Below are 22,110 nucleotides of genomic sequence, written 5' to 3'. Positions count from 1 at the left end.
CAGCATTAGGAAGTTTCTGGCCCTGGGTGTATCTAGGGCAGCTTAGGTGGATGACAGGGGTTGCTTTTAAGTGACAGTGAAGAATGGGCATTACAACTGCCTTCAGTTGTCCGGGGTCTTCATGGAATCTCTTTTATTACATCCAGTCTGCATCTCTTACATTACACCATCATTATTCTTAGCTGTTCCCAACCATAGAACTACGATAACAAAATAGTTTCACAGAAAGTACTATTTCGCATGACATTTAAATCGAATTGTTTTTATTTCACTCGTGTTTTCTTCAGTCAATGAGCGGCTTCATGGAATCCTAGAGGTTGAGGAACATGAGACCTCAAAAGTGGTCTAAGCCAGTTCTTCTCTCAAAGCAAGAATCCCTTTGACAATACTCATCACAGACATTTAACCTGTTTAACATATTATCTCTGCTTATACTTTTAGAGGCTTGAGGCAGCCTATTCTATTTTTGAACAACTCCTACTGTTAGAAAATGGATCCTGTTATTGATTCAAGTCCTTGTGCTATCCCTGCATTAATACAAATTATACCAAACAAAACTAAAACGCCTTCCACCTAAGCCCCAGAAATGGTTGAAGGCAATGATAGTGTTCTCGCCCAAATGTCACCAGTTCCTGCAACCTTGCTATATATGATGTAATTTAGCATCTTCACCATCATCCCAGATGTGCGGGAGTGGCCCTCTCTGTAGACATTGTATTAATAAACTGGTTTATAGTGGGCTTGTTTTCATAGGACTCAATTTGAAAGCCTCATATTAAGTCTTCAGAACGATGGCAGAAGGAATTTGAGAGTTACATCTGCACTTGACTTTTACACTAACCTACAGAGTCATAGGTGCTCAGGCTGTCCATTGGGCCATCTTGCTCCTCTAAATGATACCCAGGAAAACCAACCGTTCTCCCCAGGGAAACTGCAGCTCAGAGATAAGCTCATAAATACACTGACTAGCACCCAAAGCAGAGGCAGGACCAGAATTCTTCATGAAGCCTCCTCGCAGCTCAGCCTGTTTACAACTTTCTTTCCCCGTACTACCTGCATAAAGACTAGCTTGGCCCACATGTACCCAGACAGTGCTTAGCCTTGGGGCTGCCTAGTGATCAAAAGTTGGCTAGGGAGCTCAAAAGAAGAGTCTCATTTAAGCTGTTAATTTTCTAGGAAAGCTCTGAATGGGTGGGTTGGATGGTTTATCTTTTTTTTTTTTTTTCCTTGTTATTTACAGTTCCAGCTCATTTGTTTTTTTAACATCTTTATTGGACTATAATTGCTTTACAATGGTGTGTTAATTTCTGCTGTATAACAAAGTGAATCGGTTATACATATACATATGTTCCCATATCTCTTCCCTCTTGCGTCTGGATGGTTTATCTTTAATAGTGTAAAGTACGTGTAAAAAGAAAAGAATGAGGTATATCTAGCTGGTCTAGTTTTCTCAGTGGTTCTCTGATTACTGTCTCTGTGAGGAAAAGACAGGTAGCAAAGTGAAGGTAGAGGGGGAAATGGCCACTTGAAAAAGCATTAATAAAACATCCTTCACTTTGTATATATAGACGTCTCAACCGTAGATGTCTTTCAGATCCATAGAGGCAGCATGGCAAGAGCCAGATGCAGAGTCTCGTTCTGGCTTTGCACTTACCAACTGAGTGAACTTGGGCAAGATATTGGCCTGTGTGCGCCTCGGTTTCCTTATCTGTCAAGGGATAATGATGGCAGTACATGCCTAAAGGGTTGTGATAAGAACTAAATGAGTTACTATGAGCAAAGGGCTTAGGACAGTGCCTGGCATCATAGTAGGCACTACCCAACTGTTTGTTCTTATCATGAATAATTATTATTCATTTTTGTGATTCTGATTACTTTGTAGTGAACTCAGAGGTGCCAGACTGCTTGACCATCATTCTCATTCTCATCCTCCCTATTTAAAAAAACGCTTGGAATCCCAGTGTTAGTTGCAAGGAATCATACCCTTGCCCTGCAGTGGGTGGTATGCAATGGTCTTTGCAAAGCTGAAACGTTCACAGATGTTAAAATGGGCAAATGGGGTACCCAGAAGCTTGAATGCCTCTTGTCACAAGTATAGCTCCTGCAAAGCTTATACAGAACAGTCCTATTTAAGTGAGGGGGCATGTGTGCTGTGCGGTCGATTCGAGAGACCACGCTGGGGCCTTTCATTTCGAATGTCTTTGAACAGAGAGAGCCCCTGTGTCAAGGGGAAGGTTTGAGGTACTTCCCAAGGAGCCTGACTTAATCCTGCACTGGCTGCTGTGCCGTCCTCTGGAGGCCCACTCTGGTCTTCCACAGTCAGTGGGGTCTCCTCTCACCACTTCCAGGAAGTCACCCAGGATGAAAAGAAGCAGAGCTCTCCAAGAGCAAGCCATAATTCTGCTTCACTTCCCTTCTCATTCTGAATTGTTAGTCGGTTTTTGCTTTGCGATGTAGCATATTCTTGCTTAGACTCTTAGAATGAACAGACTTGTAAGATCACCTAACCTTCCCCCTCATTGAAGGTTTGGGTTAAGGTGACTCATTCAAGGTCATACGACATTCACTCATTCATTAAACAAATATTTATTGAGACTGTGTGGTATGGTCTGCAGTGTTTGTATCGGTGGCAGAGCACGACTGGAATCTAGTCCTACTATTTCTGATCCAGTGTTCTGTCCCTCAGGTCCTGTGGCCTCTCAGACCTACTCCCCTCCCCCGGTGATATGTCACTTTGCACCTGTAGGATATTAATTCTCAAATGTGAATGTTACCTTTGAGTCTGTATAATAGGAAACACAATGTGGGTAAAAGATAGAAGGGCCCAAAACCTTTACACGAAGGCAACTAGCCTTGTTTTCCCCAAATCTACCAGAATGTTGTAAGAATCAAACTCAAATTCAACCTGAACATTGAGCAAGTCGAAAAAAGCAGCAGAGTATCCTATCTGGATTGGATGCCTCTCCAATTGATAGAACACTCCGCCAGGTACTAGGGACTGGGGGGACAGTAGGGCACACAGTGCTCCCCCATTTTCCAGCCATGTGACATGGAGCAGTATACTTCTCTGAGCTTCAGTTTGCTTATCTGTAGAATGGGAATGACAGCAATAAACTTCAGAGTCACATTGTGGAATTTAATGAACTGAAGCATGTAAGTCACCCAACCCAGCAACTACCTGGCACACAGAGACAGTGCCTGTTATGATGATTTGTATTCATTCCATGATTTCCCTCAACTTGTTATGTGGCCACTGACAAGGAATTGAACCTTCCTAAAAGTCTCTAAATGAGGGAAATAAAGAAAATGACATTTGCATCACCCAACAGGGCTAATGTGAGGCTCCAATTGGAATAATATAGAATGAAATACTTCTTTTGGTAAAAAACAAAAACCAAAAAACAAAAAACCAGAAAAAGAACACCATACACACAGATTACAACCCTGGGCTTTTTCCAAAGATCCTGTATCCTTAGAATGATGGGTGAGCTGTACTTAGCCATATTTGCTCTGGTCCGTGGTACAGAGTTTTAGATTAGATAGGAGATTGGGCTAAGTTTCCCTGTAGGTTCCAGCCAGTTCTAGACACGTCACTGTAGTTCAGTTTAACCACTTCTCCAATGAGAGGGTGTGGTAGCATCAGAGCAAATTGCTCCCCACTTCTGGGAAAATGACGTTAATCACATGCTCAGCTGACAGACACAGAGGTGGCATCTTCACGAGTTTAAAGCACCAAATGACAAGTCTACAGTTTCTCATTTATCTCCATTTTGATCTTCCCAAGGGAGATTTTGAGGTTTCAAAAGACATGGAGGGCCAAGCTGTTGTTTGCCTGTGTATACTCCTCTTTATGACTGTTTTTCATTCCAAAAAGATGCTTTAAGGTGGCTTACAAAGATTAATGCAGAAACTAGAAATAAAATAAACAAGAAAAATAAGGTAGAAAGGAACAGTAAAGTTGAAGAGAAAGCAAGATGAAGCCAGGGTAGGGTCAGTTCATAGAACGCCTATATAACGTGGTGTCTGGGTGCCAGAGGTGGGTCCCTGTCTGACTCTGAAAGTCTTAGCAGCTAAGGAAACAGGCAGACTTGAATGGGTCAAGATTCATGTTGTCCGGATTAGAGTAGACCCATTGCTCAGGCAAGCTTTCTGAGATCATTGAAAACCCGTGCACTTGGGCTTCCCTGGTGGCGCAGTGGTTGAGAGTCCGCCTGCCGATGCAGGGGACGCGGGTTCGTGCCCCGGTCCGGGAAGATCCCACATGCCGTGGAGCGGCTGGGCCCGTGAGCCATGGCTGCTGAGCCTGCGCATCCGGAGCCTCCTGTGCTCTGCAATGGGAGAAGCCACAACAGTGAGAGGCCCGCGTACTGCAAAAAACCACCGGTGCACTCACCTGGGAATGGTTGACTAGTGCTAGGAATAATGTCTGAGTTATTTATATGAATAAACTCAGCACTTCTTAGCTTTTTTCCACTCTCCTCATAATACTGTAAAATGCAGTTCATGTTCTAACAGGTCATCAAAGTCACTTCTACGAGGCCAGAGCACCCTGGTGCAGTACACATCTTTCTACTGGTTAAGCTTAATCCAAAAAGAACATTTAAAGGAATAAAAGGAAAGAAGGAGCAACTCCATGGCCTTTGTGATGAACACACATGTATATTATTTCTCACAACTTTAATGCAATTTGAATAGTTAAGGGCTAAGATAATATGCTCTTGACGAGCTGAAGGGGACAGGATTATTTCCTCCATTAAAATGAACATACTTGAAAGTACAGCCACACAGCCTTCACCTGGCCGTGGCCTGGGGGGAGCACCCACTGGGGAAGATAAAAACTGTGCTAAAAGAATCATTCTTTAGGAACACCAGTAGAAGGCAAAGGGACAAAAAGACCCCTTGCTCTACTCTATGGATCAAGGCAACAATGACTTTAGCCTGGAAAAGTTTCAGAGTAGGTATTATCGGTCATTCCCCAACCAGAAAAAAAAATTAAGAAACTTGTAAGAACCTATTGAATGTCTAGTTTTATGTGCTGCAATTTTTGGAGATGGCTCCAAGAAGATGTGGATGAAAATGTACTTCTAGGCAGTTCAGTATATTTGGGGTGGGGGAGTGGGAAGTTCCTGCTAAGAGTTTAGAGTAGTTGGTTTAAGCTATTCTTTTTTGACAGAACCACTGTCATCTTTATGCGTAACTCAGTGACATTTAGAATTTTTTTTTGAAAGTTCTTTCGGAATTATTTGCGCTGTGAGTTTTATCTTATTTTATTTATTTATTTATGCTTTTTTTTTTTTTTTTGGCCACTCTGCGTGGCATATGGCATCTTAGTTCCCCGACCAGGTATCGAACCTGGGCCCCCTGCACTGGAAGCTTGGAGTCCTAACCACTGGACTGCCAGGGACGTCCCTCGAAAAATTTTTATTTCTTCCCTTTTCTACTCCATCCAGCTTAGACTCCTATTCCCTTATTTTCTTTTCCTGCCTTTCTCTAAGATGGAAAATAAATCCCATGCCAGTGCCAATCGTGGGTGGCTCTCTTTTTAGAAAAACACTCCAAGCCTTGTCTATGCTCAGCATAAAAGAATATTCTGGGCCGGGAGGGTGTCAAAGGGTGAAGGGATGGTCTGAGGTTCTGTGAGCCTTTCTCCTCTTCTCTTGCTGCCCCATCTATAGTATATAAAACAACAAACATCAGTGGTATCAGGCCCTTTATGGGATATAGTGAGAGGTAAAAACCAGAGTAGAGCAGAGACCCTGCCCACGATCTAGATTGCAGAATAAATGAGGCATTTCAAATAACCATAACATAAGGCATGGTATGCTATAAGCACTGATAGGAAGGGAAATGTACCCCCCCGCCGCCGAAAGAAAATTAGGATGGTACTGAATTGTCTGCTTTTGCCGCAAGTTTCTTACTCGGTTCAATTGAACAAAATCTTTGCACCTGCCAGGTGCTAGGCCCCCCGTGAGGGGCTGGTGGGTCCAGTGGGGGTCAAGCACAGGCCTTGTCTCCGATTGCTACTTCCAGCAAGAGTCATCAGAGCTTTGTAAAGGTGTCTGCTTGAGGCCAGGGACTTGGTCTTTCTCTGACATGTTTTGATATGTCGCCTCAAACGGTCCCACAGCCAGGAGGAGAGAGAGTAAACAATTTTCCTGGAAAGGTGATTAACATTGAGGTACAGTAGCTAGAAATTGGCGAGGTGCCTTCCGCAAGGTTGGGGAAGTGATTTATTTTTCCAGCCTCACCACAGGAGCCAAGGCCCTGGCAGATGCCTCCATGCCTTAGCAGCAGCTGATCCAGATGAGATCATTATTAATTATTAGTCACTTTAGAGTGTCTTTTTCAGAAACTACAGAGTTCTTGGGAAGCCCAGACTCTCCTGAGTTGCAATCAACACTATGTACACCTTGCACAGGGACCTGAGTGGCCTGTAATTATAAAACAGTATTGATTCCTGCAAAGGGGGTTGAAAAATGTACAAATCCTTCACATAAAAATCAGCTAAATCTTCAAAAGCCTTGATTATATTTTTTCCTCAAGGAGACTGATGGTGGGAGTAAAAAACTTGAAATGTTAGCTAAATGAGGGCTGTTTCCTGCCAGGAGCCAGATCTGTACACATAATTATTTTATTCTCTGTGCTAGCATTGATTCACTTTGGTTGAGTGTTGGAAATATCTCTGTTTTGGGTCTGTAATCCAAATTATTCAGTCAGTTCCTATGATGATGTTTTCTACTCGCATCTTCCTGTATTATTTTTCTGTAAAACAAATAATCACATGTCTGGAACTTGACTCATCCCTGCCCCCCAGCACACCCCTCATTCCCATCCCTAAATTTGTATATCACACCACCTGCCATGCTCCTGGGCCAGAAACTTCACTCACCACTCACCCCATAGTCACGAAATTCTGCCCGTTTTATTTTTGACCTAATTCTAATTTCTGCTTCTAAGTTGGCATCCACTACAGTCCTGTTGGAATGACTGGAAATCCGGATAGATTTTATTTTTTCTTCCTTTTGGCTGCGTCTCAGCAGCAATTACGAACATGGATTCTCCAGCTGCCTTTGCTTAGCTCATGGGTGCCCTGTCATCTTCTGTCTGGATCCATAGAATGGCCTCACATTGCATTTTCAGCTTCTAGTCCTGTCCATCCCGTGGCGGGTAGGAGCCCCCTTGAAAATGCAGGTTTGGTCATGGCATTTGATGGCATATAGACTTCCAGCGGCTCCCCATTGCCTACAATCTAAGATGGACAAACGATTCTTCATCTGCAAGTGATAGACATTGGGTTTCAAAAGATGCAGTTTATCTCCCAAGCCTCAGAGACTGTTGGAAGAGAGCGGGTCTGGAGGATTGCAGGCACCAGCCACATCAGGAAGGCCACCTCGTTCGTGGGCTTCTTTGGCACTTTGACTATCTGTGGTTGGTTTAGCTGGGCTTGGGACAGAGAGGTTTTGTCCTAGACAGCTGTTTCCCAGGTTTTATAGAGCTAACGTCTCGGTGAGATACAGTCACAGCCCATTTTATTTTGGATACCCCATGCTTCCTCAGCAAGGCAGTGAAGTGCTGTTGAGACTGTTAAAGGGGAGTGGACCCTCTGATCGGCCCCTCCAAACCTTGTATTTGAGGAAGAAGAAATCCTAGTGCCAGTACGGGGCTCCAACACAAAGGGCCTGCAACATTTCTCAAAAGAGGCACTACTGGCGTGTGGTACGGGGAAACACTTTGTAATGTATGAGTGTCCCACACATGCCAGATGCTCCAAGGATTGGGGAATGGTACCATCCCTACCTAGGAGACCTTGGCTCCGGTCACTACTCCTAAGATATTTTCCTTACTGAGAATATAATGAAGGACTGGATTAATTATGATCTGTCACTCCTGTGGCCTCTTCATCTTCTGTATTAATTGAGTTCAGACTGGAGTCACATTGCCTGTCTTTGAAATCAAGCTCCACCGCTTACTGAGTATGACCTTGAATGTGGGCATGACCTCAGACAACTACTTAATCTCTCTGTGCCTCTGTTTTCTCATTTAAAATAGGAGATAGTAGTATTAATTACATCTACCTGAAAAGATTTTTGTGCAGATGAAATAGGATAAAGCATGAAAGATGCTTGCCATGACGTCCACTTTCAGAGGTATAATGATTGTATGGGATGATGGTGGCTCCTGAGCTTAACATCGTACTTGAGTGACAAGTTGAAATTGACACTTAAAAGTGACTGCCCCAAAACAGAAGGGCAGCAGGGTCTATCAGAAAGTGGAGTGACCAGGTGGGAGTCAGTAGATTCTGTTTTGCCCACAGTCACAGTTACTGTGTAGCCTTGAACACGTCACTTCCCTTCTCTGGTGTTTGCTCTCACTGCTGTGGCCTCTCCCGCTGTGGAGCACAGGCTCCAGACGCGCAGGCTCAGCGGCCATGGCTCACGGGCCCAGCCGCTCCGCGGCATGTGGGATCTTCCCGGACCGGGGCACAAACCCGCGTCCCCTGCATCGGCAGGCGGACTCTCAACCACTGCTCCACCAGGGAAGCCCCTGGTGTTTGCTTTCTTGATACATTTGCCCTACGTGGTGTCCAAAAGACTGAATGGCATGAGCATTGCGAATGTGCTAAAGCCTGTAGCATCTCACAAACAGTTTGATGATATATAATGAGTAACTGATTAGACATCGGTGTTCTACCTACCCCTGATTTGGAAACCTTCATCAGCCAACTGGGATGACGCATTGAATGGGAACTTCTTGGGAGATGTGTAAACCTGGGGAGCCCACCTGCGTGGTAAACACTGAATTGCTCTCTATCAGCCCATCCTGGCCAATGCGTCCCCCAATGGCATAGGCGAGGAAACCTCAGGCATGCAGGCATGTCATTAAGAGCTCACCACCACGGTCCTGCTGGCTTCCCGACACCCTTCGCCACTGCCCGTTCCCTTCACGGTTGTCTGCTTGTCGCCCCACAGCAACAAAGGCGAGAGAAGGAGCTGCGGAAGCAGCAGGAGAGGGAGCAGCGGCGGCACTACGAGGAACAGATGCGCCGGGAGGAGGAGAGGAGACGCGCGGAGCACGAGCAGGTACAGCTGGGGCCCCACAGGCGGCCCCGCGGGAGCGCCAGCACCAGCCGCCTCTGGGCTGTGGGTCACCTGCTCTTAGGTCTGCTCAGGTTAAGCAGGTTTTTACTCTTCCTCAAGCAACTATTCTCACCTATTCAAAAAGTCAAACGCACAACCTCGGCAAAGCCCACTCATTCAACCTGGCTTCCTCCCCGGGCCGAAGTCCCCTGACGCACCTGGATCTCGTGATTTTCCCAACCCTGGGCATCTACTTTGAAAGTAGCACTGGAGCGTGATAAACAAGCCAAGGGCTCCCCTTTCATCGCTTCAGAAGAGCTTTTCTACTCAGGCAGCTCCGGTCTCCAGGACTTGGAGCCATCGATGCAGGCCCTTTCTCTCTTTGTTAGAATCACATTCTGACAGTGCAGTGGAACTGCAAGATGGTTCCGTTACAAAGGCAGTGCAGGATGGCATTCAACCATTATTTTACCCCTGCTGCTTGCACAGGAGCCTCTGAACTTTATAGCATTGTTCATTTCAGGAAGCCCCTAAAGAGGGAACCTGTCATGAAAAGTTTTAAAATATAGCTCGGTTCTCCAAACCAAAGAGTAACTAACAGCAAAGCACTGAGCCATCTCAGTCCGCTGCAGTTGCAGGTAGAGGGCTTGTGCTTTTGACTGCACGGAAACGCTTTTGCTTCGGTGCGGGGTACCTTTCCTGTTTAGCGAGGAGGTGTCTGGGTATTTTTTCCCCTCCTTCCTTCCACACTTCACTTGGCAGCTCTTGTCACCTTTGAAATTACCGGTTCTTTTTCTCTCTTTCTTTCTCTCGTTGTGTTCCTCTGAATTCTCTGCCACCTACCTCTCCAGGAGTACATCAGGCGACAGTTAGAGGAGGAGCAGAGACAGTTAGAGATCTTGCAGCAGCAGCTACTGCATGAACAAGCTCTACTTCTGGTAATGGGAAAGCCAAGCCAGCTGACCTGCTCTGTGTTCATCGCACGCGCGTGTGTGTGTGTGTGTGTGTGTGTGTGTGTGTGTGTATGTGTGTGTGTGGTCTCCTCTAACATGCCAGTCAGGAAGGAGGGGATCCTCCAAGCCTCATGGACCTGGAGAATCTCCTAAAACTTAATTCGTTTCCTGACCCAGTGTGCTGAGTCAACGTGTTTAATATACTTGTTATGCATTCTTTATTAACTCCAGCTATTGGTGAAACTTTAACATGAATCCAGCCTTATTATAAGTTCAGACTGTTTTTGAGACCCACTGTGTTTATTGCAGAGCAATGTTTGAGGTCATTTGCAACATGCTGGAATACAATCACAGCAAAGCGCCCCGTAAGGACCCGCTCAGCTCTGTAGTCATGTTTCATTTGCAGACTATTAGTTTTACCCTTACGATGGGAACATTTTGTGTTCCCTGCTCAGGCGGCTTCCACTTGAAGTACTTTTTATTATCATTACTGCACTGCTCTCCAAATGAGCTTCTTGGTGTATCTTTTTTTTTTTAACTGAACTTTTTATTCAGTGGCACTGTGATATTTTTTTTAGCCTGTACGTGGTTTTTGCTAATGGTTTCGTTGGTCCAAGTTTTGTTAAACAAAAGATGATTTAGGCAGTATCTTTAGGTACTTATTTTGTTTTGTACTTAATTGTACATGTTTGAATGATTTAATTACTAAACCAGGAAGTGGACGGTTCCTTATAGGGGTTGCGTGCTGACCCTCCAAACGTCCTCATTATTGCCACTTTCTTGGTTCCAATTCACCAAGGGCAAGTCACTTTGCAAAGGGTGGTATTCTGTAGGGGTTGCCGTTAAAACAATAGTGTTTTCATTAAATGCCACATTCTGTGCAGATGCTAACCCAAGGCTGTAGTTTATCTCTATGGCACATCCTGATGTCCTCTTGTGGTTCTGTTGGTATTAAGGTCCTTTGTTATTTATCATCTCTTTTGGTTCCATTGCATGCTTCACTGGTACTGGCCAATGGTTTCCGTATGGTGATTTAGCCTCTTCTTTGTTCTCCTTTCCTGATCTGGACAGGAATATAAGCGCAAACAGTTGGAAGAACAGAGACAAGCAGAAAGACTACAGAGACAGCTAAAGCAAGAGAGAGACTACTTGGTTTCCCTTCAGCATCAGCGGCAGGAGCAGAGGCCCGTGGAGAAGAAGCCACTGTACCATTACAAGGAAGGGATGAGTCCTAGTGAGAAACCAGCGTGGGCCAAGGAGGTAAGTCAGCAAGCAAGTACAGCCTGTACCTGTGCTGCGTTGGAGAAATTGGCCATAACGAGTTTCTCCGGTAGAAACAGAGAGTTAAACTAGTGCTACAAAGTTGGAAAATAATTCATTAGGAGACACACATGCTTTGCTTTGGGAACAACTGTAACATTATTTCTCTACCTTAATCCATTTGTCCTTTTTTTTGTAAGTCACAACAGGAAGTAGAAAATCCTTTCCCTTATTGGAATCCAATTGGGTTTGTGGCAGGAGGATTTTTAGTGACTTTTTCATGGAAGAATATGACTTAAGACTTAAGGAATTCTAGGTAGGATCATTTCCTACCCATACCTAGACCCTAAAAGTGACCATTAGTATTGTCACTAACATTCCATGTTCTGTAGTAACAGTGAACACACAGTGGGACCCAGACTTGTGATTGTGGTTCATGTACCGGGTCAGAGGTCATTTATATTTCTTTTGCAAATACTTTCAAAGTAATGGTCCTTCATTTGCTCAACTACTAGACTAAGAAAGAATTTTCAGGAACTTGACTCTGTGATGAGCTATTTAAAAATCTCATTAAAAATTATTTGAATAGTAGGGAAAAAAAGGGTGGTAACCAAATGAGTAAGGCAAACAAACAAAATAATAATTCTCTCCAAGATCAACAACCCTTCTAGGAAGTCGCTGTGTCATCTCATATGCCTGACACCCTGGTTTTCAGTTCTGTCACTAATGTGGCAGCTAATGATTTCCTTTATTTTCTTGTGAGCATAACTAGTCATTTGAAAGGGTGATTTATATTACTCTGCATTTTCTTCTAGTATCTTCAGATATTTATAGCTAGAGCTTATTTCAAGTTATCTAGACTACAATATTACCAGAACCTGATTTCTTACGTAAGATCCTATTTGTATAATTTTTAATTTTCTGCTCTATCTTACATATGTATAGAAAATGCTTGAAATTATGTTGTCCTAATGTTAATAATGGCTGTCTGTGGGAAGTAGAAACTATAGAGTTTTTTTCTTTAAACTTTTTAATACTTTTATGTATTATGTTTTATGTATTTATGTTTAAATCCTTTATAATGATTTTATACTATTTTTACAAAAGTAATAACCTTGAAAACTTAAAAACTAAATCTGTAGAGAAGAGTCATTCAGTGTCAAGAACGTTTTTGATCACTTTCCCTGAGAGTCTATGAATGCGATTTGTATTTACCTATGTCTGTAACAACTGCCTCTTTCTCCCAGGTCAGTAATTCAATTCTGTGATCCTACTCCCAGGTACAGCGCCAACCCCTTAATAACCCCCCTGTTCTTCCAGCTAAGCGCAATCACTATGCCGTCCAACAGCAGCTGATGTGGTTCCTGGCTAGCAGAGGTGTGTCACCTTCCTCCACTGCTAAACCATCCTTTAGCCACGTCAAGCTGAAACCCTCAGCTAAGCCAGACTCACAGCTCATGATCATGGCAGGTATTGAGAGGCTGAAAAACTAGCCTCTCCTAAGCTAATGCCAGTAGCACCTGCAGAAATTAATGGTTCCAGATCAAGACCCCTGTTTGAGCATCACTCATGGAAGAAAGGTGGACCAGCTTATCCTATTAGACTTGGTCTTGAAGAGCAACTGAAGCCTCAGCGAGCCTCAAGGACCACAGTGAGATCAACAAAGCGATGATCTCACTCCCAAAGATGTAGCCCAACTCGAGAGTCAGGACTTGAGGTCATTTGTGTGTCCTCTCCCAGCATCTCCAAAGTGATGAGCCCCCAGTTGTCCATTACAGCAAGTAAGGAGGGCCTTAGAGACTCATGTGTACCTCGGGGCAGGAGGGGCATGAATTCATGCATCCGTACAAGTACCTCGACTCCTCTAAGAAGTGCCGCATCACTAAATGACCTCTCTTTGATGCATGACCCCCTGACCTTCAGTGCTCCCAGCCCCAAGCATGAGTTTAGGAAAGGGACGCCAACAGATCCCATTGGAGAAGACCATGATACCTTGCAAAGCATACCAGAATTTCTTCTGTCCCTTGTGCAGCTCCCTCATGCACAAAGGTACCAGAAAAGGGGAGAAAACATAAAGCAGTTTCCACTTCCTTCTTTCCACCTCTACCCAGCATGTTTTGATTTGAACTTAAACATTTTGACTTCATTATTTTCTAATTACTGTTTGTCCTCATCATTAAATTTCCCGGCCTGTCCTCTCTCTTCAGAACTAATTCACAGTTCCCAAGCTTTCAGAAGCCATGCCGTTCCCGGGGGCAAATCTTTGCAGATATCATCAGGGCAGTTTTGTAGACCTCTTAATTCCCCTGTGCTTCTCAGCCAGGTCTGTCCTCTCTCTTCAGAACTAATTCACAGTTCCCAAGCTTTCAGAAGCCATGCCGTTCCCGGGGGCAAATCTTTGCAGATATCATCAGGGCAGTTTTGTAGACCTCCTTTACTCCTAGCAGTAAAGGAAACATAGCCAGTGGGAGTGCAGACAGCAGGGCTGTGTCATCAAGCACACCCGATGTGAGGTTCCCGGGCCATCCTAAGTCTGGGCCACCTCTGGTGGGTGACATCTTCCAAGGTCCCTGGCTTCCTGACAGCTGGAGTTCTTCCTTTGGGCTTCATGGACTTTTAGACATGTGGGAACATTCTTTTAGGATTTTAGATTTAATCCTATCCTCCTGGGTGTGTTTAACATAATCCAGCTCCCAACTAACCACCTATCCATGAAACAGTTCCCAAGTCTTAGAGTGGGTATTCATATTTTAGAAGAAAGATGAAACATTTAGATAGAATGAGTGACGGTGCTAAATTGAGGGTTGGAGCAACTGGTATACAAATAAGAACAAATAGTTGTCTGCTTTAGTTTAATTCATCATTTTTTTAACACCCACTTCTTAAAATGGGAATAAAAATGAGTGTGAGAATCCTTATTTTCCTGATCTCTCAATGATTCTAATCAGCAATGTATGAACTTTTCTTCTAGAGCTTTATTTACAGGTTTCTCTTCTTATAGTAGGAGGTAGGTGGGGTTGAAAGTAGCCAGACAGTGAAATACATTTCAAGACTTTAGATATGGACAGAATTTCTAGCTCAGCAGTATCTTAATTATCAACCAATAAAAAGAACGTGGGTTAAACTCTCTTTTGGAGGTAGAATAAAAGGTACCATTTTCTTTTTCAAAGGCATCCTCTGCGAGGATATAATTTGAAAATATCCTCACCAGGGATGGGTAGGCAGCAGCTATACCATGGTCTCCTGTGATAGAGGGTCTGGGCTTTTTTTGCCCCATATGCCATTGAAGACACCACCTGGCCATCTTCCACCCACAACAGCCTCTTCTGTAATCTGCTCCCGTATTTGTTTCCTAACTCAGCTCTATACCTTCTCATCAGGGTGGTTTTTCCTTCTTTGATTACTTTTCCATCCACTTACTTTTCCTTATTTCCAATCGACATTTTTTTCACTAGCAGTGTAATATTGTTATAATGTTTCATCCTCTGTGTTTTCGTTGCTTCATTTTGTAAAACATAAATCATCACATTTCTCATCTCCTTTCTTATTAATCTGTCGGATGTAGTAAGAACAAATGAAAATACTTGGTTATTGGCAAATCTTGAGCTCTTCTCTCTCTCCTTTTACTGAGTTTTCTAGTTGTCCTAAATGTTACCTTGACTTTGATTTTCAGATTTCAGCCAGAAAGGAACATTAATGTCTCCATTAAAAGGAGGAGTGGGGGGCAGTCTCACCCCTTTCAAATTCTCTGCCATTTCTAGACTGGAATGGAAGTCAGATTTGTTTTGTGAAAACATCAATATGATATTCTGTTAAACATCAGCAAAATTTGAAGGGTTTTTTTTCCCACTGGCACTTTTTGAAAGACGGATATTCCTTTTCTTATAATGCCCTTTCTTTCTAATGGTACAGATTCCTGTTTCTTATAATGGCATGTGATTGTCTCGGCCTGGCAATAATTATTTTTTAATTTTCACCAGCACACAGCAGTGACAGAATGCTCTGTCTACATGAGTGTTGCATGCGATGGTATTTTAATATTTTTTTTAACACTTCATCATGTTCTTTCTCTCTGATGCATGCCAGTCATCTGGCCATGGTTTTATTTGGCAAATGATGGGCCAAGATGTCTCTTTATATCCCATCAGCCCATTGGACTTTGAAATCCTTGTACGTAAGAACTCTTCTCCACTTGTTTTCTCTGCTCTACACTGATGGTTTTTTCTTTTTATATGAATTATTTTATATATGAGGTCCCATATTACTATTTAGAGAGTTTATGGCTCTTTTCCCATCTTTCCTCAGTTTCTGCTTATTTCTCTTAAGATTTAGCATGAGAGAGACCTGACAGGAAATAGGAAAGAGCTTGTTTGAGTTCAAGTTCTTCCACTTACGGTCTTTGTGACCTGGAAGTCTCATAGTCTTCCTGAGGTGCAGCCTCCACACCTATACTTCCTGTCTCAAGGTTGGGAGGATCCTGGGCAACCATGTATGTGGATGTGCCATTGAAACTGTAGGCGCTGTACAAATGCAAATGAAATACATGATTCAACATATTTCTGTTTTGCTCCCAAGGCCATTGTTGCCCACAAGGAATAAGTGTTTTGCCTCTGTTGTTTCTGGTTGGGATTTCACATGCATCTCCCATCTCTTCCACTTACCTCTCCCCGGTGATAGATACACAGTTTTTAATTTCCCATCTCAGCTTGCCAAAGATTTGCCTCATTACTTTTAAGTTATGTGCTCCACTCACATGAGGATCTGTACTTTTCTGTGCGATCAGTGGTTAGGAGTAGATCTTGGAAAACTAGTCCAGGCCCTTATCTTTAGACAAGGTTACATTTTAAGCATTCCCTATGAATGAGAGCCTCCCCTGTCCTCAAAGGTGCCCCAGAGAAGGGATAGCACCAGTCTTACTCAGCAGCCATCTGCCCATGTGGTTTTGCCAAAAGACAGCGTGATTCAGCTCTTCATGTGCCCAGTGAGTGCAAGGTCAGAGTACCTAACGAGGACTTAAAAATCATTGGACTTCTTTCTCTTCCTCCAACATTGCCAGTAAAGACAAAAATCAAATTGTTTTGTCCAGTTGGGGAAAAAATATTCCCATACAATTGTGTTCAATTCACCACATGTTAGCTCTTAAGGCAGGCCTTCTAAGAGCTTCGTAAACCCCACAGACCCTACAGTCATATAAAGTATTATTAAAATGCACCCATATGACAATAGTAAATATATTTTGTTGTCAACATTTAAAAAATTACTTCTATAATTTTGTTTTGAAATTCTCTCTCAGCAGCTATCATTCATTATTGCTAAGTGAGACACTGGAAGTTATAAATTGTTCTCAAATATACAAAACAATTTAACAGTTGACATTGATATAATGTTTACACTTATACATGTTTCAATGTATTTTTATTTATTTTGAAATTTTTTCAAATACTGTAATTAACGTGTTTCTTTTCAGGTCGTCTGTATTCATGCAACTTTTATATATCTCAAAGACCTTAGACATGACTCTCAGTACCCAGTGGATAACACAGTCCTGCCTGGAGCAGAATTTTATTTCTGAGACCACAGTTATTTTTTCTTTCTCCCCGTAATGCTGTAATAAATAGTATAGCATTTCTGTGGAAGTTATCCAAACCTCTCCAAAGTTATTTTAGTTTTGATGTTAAAATGATCCTTTTAATAAGAAGAAAACCTGATTCTATCGTAAAATTGATCAATCTCTCCTAGTATTGTTCTCTGTATTTATTGATAATCCCGTCAAGTGTGAAATCCTTTGTTATAGATGTCTTGTTGTTATGGTCTAGCACCTTGACACTGTTTATCTGATGCTACTAGAACACTCTTTTTTGATGGTACTTAAGATATTTTACAACTTCTTGGCAGCAAGAGGTTGGAGCAAAGACTCAGCTAATAGATTTTTTTTTTTTTTTAGTATCATGAAAAGCAGACTGAAACATATCTTGATTGTAAGCCAGTTTTTAATCACAAAATATTCTTAATCTGGGGGAAAACACCTTCTTTTTTGTCTCACTCGCTGTTCAGTTAGTAGACATAAGATGTGATGAATCAGGAGACAGGCCTTTGCCCAGTAGCAAAATAAGCAGAAAGGCCAGCTTCCCCTCTGTCCATTTGAAACTGTTATTTGGATGTTTAATTTGATATATTTGCTCCAATACCCTTTGGTGCAAAAGCAACAGGCAGCATTATCTTCCTAAAGACTTTAGGACCAGATTTTCTTGAGACAAAGTAGCCGGATGCCTCATTGTTACACCTGCCTGTCACATAGATTTTCAAATTTCTTTGGACAAACTTCAACCCAGGAAATTTCACCACATTGGACTTATCCTGAAATAATCTGCTGGGTATAACAATAGATTATTCACACCATATATTTATGATGGCACAAACTGAAACATAGTAATGGTAGGATTTAGTATTTAACTTAGAGAAGGCATAGCAAATGTTACTAGAAGTACATTAGTGATAGCTACACTTGACTAATTAAACCCATTAACTGCCTGTGAAAATTAGCACCCCACTTTGTGCCCCATTCATTTCTAACAACAGCTTTAGGGCCCGTGTGGCCCACGGTCCTATTAGAGACAAAGGTGGCGCCTTTACTGGAGCCTTGTTACTGGCAGTTGCCAAAAAAATTCTTTATCTCAAATATAATTTCTTTGTTCAAGATGGAGTCTTGGGGGACAGACTTTGTTATTTTTAATGTGCTGTTTCTGAATGTGGGTTTAAAATAGTCTGAGGATATTTTACAGCTAAAAAAACAATAATAGCAAGTACTCTTCACTCCCTTATAATATTTGGCTCCTAAATGTCAGGTAATAAGTGGCTATAGTTTGGATAGCCAGGTATTTATCTGAAAATGAGTCCAAACCTCTTGGATTCCTGACCTCAGACAGCAATGGTTTGGATGGTGAGAGTTCAGATAGTGAGGGGTACTTATACATGTGATTTATCTATTTAATGATCTTCCCTGGAAATAAGAAAATGGTTAATATTTGACTAATTCCAGTCATCTGGAAATAGTCACCTTCTTTTCAAAGAGTCTAGTATTTGGAAAAGCAATACATTGCATGCCTTGGTCTCAGTTTATCTGTGGTTGTCCTTGCAGGACTTTCTCTTCCTTGTGGTCTTATCTCAAGTCAGGCTTTGTTATTTCCTTTTGCTCAATGCAGTAATAGCCCATTGTTGCTGATGTAATACTTTGCACACATACACATACAAAGTATACATGTTCTGGTTTATATTCCTGGCTTTTTGCAGCTAATCTTATTTGGTATGTGGTAAGCTTCTGGGACGTGGAATTTCAAAACCAAAGTCACCTAGATGCCAATTGTATGTACCCTGCACAGCCACGGTCAGGGAAGAGGTGTTCAAATTACCACTAAGTAGAGGCAAGAGGGTGGTTTTCTACACTATGGCACATGTTAACATGTTAACATGTTTGTAGTTGATTTGAGAGTTTTAAAAACAGACTTATTTTGTGTATGAGACTGAGTCTGCCTCTAGGAAGATTCAAAATAAGGTAGGGAGGATGGGAAAGAATAGCTCTTTTGAATTTTCCTTTCAAATCAGGAAGTAAAATAGATAAAAAAAGCTCTTCGCTGAGACATACAAATATGTCTTGAGGACCTGCATGTGGGTTCTATGACAGGCTCTTGCAACACAAAGATAGTGAGTCAGCAGAAGAGAGTTACGGGTCATCAGGGTAGGGTGCATTCCCCCCGTGAATTTGGAAATTACAACTGTCAAATTGACCCTAAAGAAATAAAGGGCAGGGCAAGGTGGACCTGGAAGAAAAGTGCTAGACCTCTTAAAGCTGTCGAAGATTTTAAATCATGTCTTGCAGTGTACCTTTTGTTTATCTAAAATTTCCTTTAATTTGTCCTCTGCCACGGTCTGTCTGCAGCAAATAAGTTACCAAGGGTAACTTTTGCCTTCCCTGTAAAGCACTTCTGATCAGTTATCCCCTCTGGGCTGAGAGAGATTCTGCAGAAAGGGAATGACAAGGAAATGAAGTGTCCAGAAAGGAGAGAGGGTTGGAGGGGGGAGAGGAGAGGAGGAGTAGCAAGAATGAGTGCCATGTGTGGAGAAACAGGCAGGAGGAGGGTAGAGGGAGGTAGTGGAGCCCAGGCTGGAATGGAAAGAAGGTGCTGGGACAGTGTATTCTAGAGAGCCGGGAGAGACACCCGAAAAGAAAGGGAGAAAAAGAGAGAAAAAGAAAATGATACAGGAAGTCAGTTTAAGATGGGCCAGGGCTTCTCTGGTGGCGCAGTGGTTGAGAGTCCGCCTGCCGATGCAGCGGACACGGGTCCCGCGCCCCGGTCTGGGAAGATCCCACATGCCGCGGAGCGGCTGCACCCGTGAGCCATGGCCGCTGATCCTGCGCGTCCGGAGCCTGTGCTCCGCAACAGGAGAGGCCACAACAGTGAGAGGCCCACGTACCGGAAAAATAAATAAATAAAAAATAAGACAGGCCATGCTTATTGAGTGAGAGGCCCACTTGCCCATGAGTAGGGCATGTGAAGAAATCAATGGTGGTGAGTACGCTCAGCTTATCCTCCTACCAGCCCTCCTGTGTTCTTTCCTGCCCTGTCCCATGAGTCATCTCAAAGCAGTTTTCTATTTTCCCCAAGCAATCGTAATGCCCGCCGTAGTTACCTCTCTCCCTCACTGACCCCTGGCTTTGTGACCGATTAGCAGGACGGTGTTCCAACTAACGCACGGTAAACTCTTAAGCAGATCCCTAATTCCCAGCCAACGGAATAGCACGAGATAATGGGTGATGGAAGGATGATGGCTTAAGTGTTCTGTGAGTTCTTCACGCTAGTATTTACTCTGACAGAAAGAGCTTTTTGCAAATTTCTGATGCAGAGCAGATAGGGAGAGCTTCAGCTTTCTAAAGTGATTTGATCAGAGGGATACAAAATGGCTGTGCAGGTGACTACAGAAAATCGTAACTAGGAAGTAAATCAGCTTCCATCCATTGAGGTACTCTTTTTTCTTTCTTTCTTTCTTTTTTCATTTTTTGGCTTCTAGGTAGAAGAACGGTCAAGGCTCAACCGGCAGAGTTCACCTGCCATGCCTCACAAGGTTGCCAACAGGATATCAGACCCCAACCTGCCCCCACGGTCGGAGTCCTTCAGCATCAGTGGGGTTCAGCCTGCTCGGACACCCCCCATGCTCAGACCAGTAGATCCCCAGGTACATCCTCCCTTCATTCCACTGGCTTTTTTCAACAGGTATACAGTAAAGTCTAATAAAAGCCCAGGAAATTGTAATATGGTTTCAGGCATGGGTCCAGCCAAGTCATGGCTTTTAATATCAAATCTCTAGTAAGATAGGAGACCTCACTGAACGTGAAAGGCAGCAGAAGGAGTAAGAAAGAAAAAAGCACCATCCTTAACTTTAAGCCAACCACAAAGTCACTTCTTGGTAAATTGCCTCTCTGGAGACCCGGGGGAGTTCCTGCCAGGTCAGAACTAGCATCCTTTTAGTTATAATTACCAAAACTAACATTTGTGTAGACCTTTGATACGTATAAACTATTATATTATCTTTTGTTCCTTGGGATTTTCGCATGAGCCTGAAACTGAAAAAATTAAATGGACTAGGTAAGGTAAAATTGTGTCTTCTAAGCCAGTGGTTTTCAAAGTGTGGTCACTGGGCCAGCAGCATAGCATGAGCCAGAAACTTGGTAGAAACGCAGATTCTGAGGCCCACCTCAGACCTACTGGTCAGCAACTCTAGGGTTGGGGCCTGGCAGTCTGGGGTTTAATAGCCTCCAAGTCATTCTGATGCACTTTGAAGTTTGAGAACCATTGTTTTAAGCTATTTGGAAAAGAAAAGAAGATATCTCCACTTTTAGATAAGGAGGAAGTTTCTGGAAGTTTTAGAGAATTTTATATATACCAAAAATGAAATAGGAATTGAAATGAAGTATGAAATTAGATGAAAAATAAAGGTAATATAGATGTTTTCACCCAAATGTCTTAAACTTCTTCCAGGTATCCTGTGTTAACACTTCCACAGAATATTCTGAGGTCACCTTTGAAATCTGTAATGCTATTTGAACTGGAGTTTAAGAGTAGATACAATCAAGGAGTCTTGGTTTTAAGTTTGCCTTTAGTATATGAGGTCCAAGATTTTTCAGTACCAGCCAGCTTGGCACTTGTTTGTTTTTATTTGTATATGAGTCCAGGTCTAACCTTCCATGGCGTACTTTTTTTTTTTAATAGAAATCATGCCAATTATAAACCATGGTTATAAGCAGACTCAATTTGAAACCATAACTGCAGCAAATTTCAAGGTTTCTTAAAATTTAATTTTTTTTAATACAGCAGGCTCTTATTAGTTACCCATTTTATACATATTAGTGTATACATGTCAATCCCAATCTCCCAATTCATCCCACCACCACCATCCCCACCCCACCACTTTCCCCCTTTGGTGTCCATACGTTTTTCTCTACACCTGTGTCTCAATTTCTGCCCTGCAACCAGTTATCTGTACCATTTTTCTAGGTTCCACATATATGCATTAGTATACAATATTTGTTTTTCTCTTTCTGACTTAACTTCACTCTGTATGCCAGTCTCTAGATCCATCCACGTCTCTACAAATGACCCAATTTCGTTCCTTTTTGTGGCTGAGTAATATTCCATTGTATATATGTACCACATCTTCTTTATCCATTTGTCTGTTGATGGGCATTTAGGTTGCTTCCATGACCTGGTTATTGTAAATAGTGCAGCAATGAACATTGGGTACTTTTTTTTTTTTTTTTTTTTTTT

The 22,110-nt window shown here is 42.6% G+C and overlaps 1 protein-coding gene across 4 annotated transcripts in view; it reads left to right on the top strand.

Annotated features, from left to right (window-relative positions):
* Positions 1-22,110, top strand: part of TNIK (TRAF2 and NCK interacting kinase) — a 408,265-nt gene that overhangs the window by 326,276 nt on the left and 59,879 nt on the right. For 2 of the 4 annotated variants that reach the window (XM_024733808.1, XM_024733807.1), the window contains exons 13-15: positions 8,970-9,080; positions 11,102-11,290; positions 20,357-20,521. In XM_024733808.1, coding sequence (XP_024589576.1) covers positions 8,970-9,080; positions 11,102-11,290; positions 20,357-20,521 — 465 coding nt within the window. The remainder of the gene's footprint in view (positions 1-8,969; positions 9,081-11,101; positions 11,291-20,356; positions 20,522-22,110) is intronic. The other 2 variants (XM_024733810.1, XM_024733809.1) reach the window with 1 other exon arrangement.

This window comes from Neophocaena asiaeorientalis, unplaced genomic scaffold (assembly GCF_003031525.2).
Source record: "Neophocaena asiaeorientalis asiaeorientalis breed wild unplaced genomic scaffold, Neophocaena_asiaeorientalis_V1.1 scaffold280, whole genome shotgun sequence".
Taxonomy (NCBI): Eukaryota; Metazoa; Chordata; class Mammalia; order Artiodactyla; family Phocoenidae; genus Neophocaena; species Neophocaena asiaeorientalis.
Note: the sequence above shows the minus strand (reverse complement) of the source record. Positions and strands in the feature narration are given on the sequence as shown.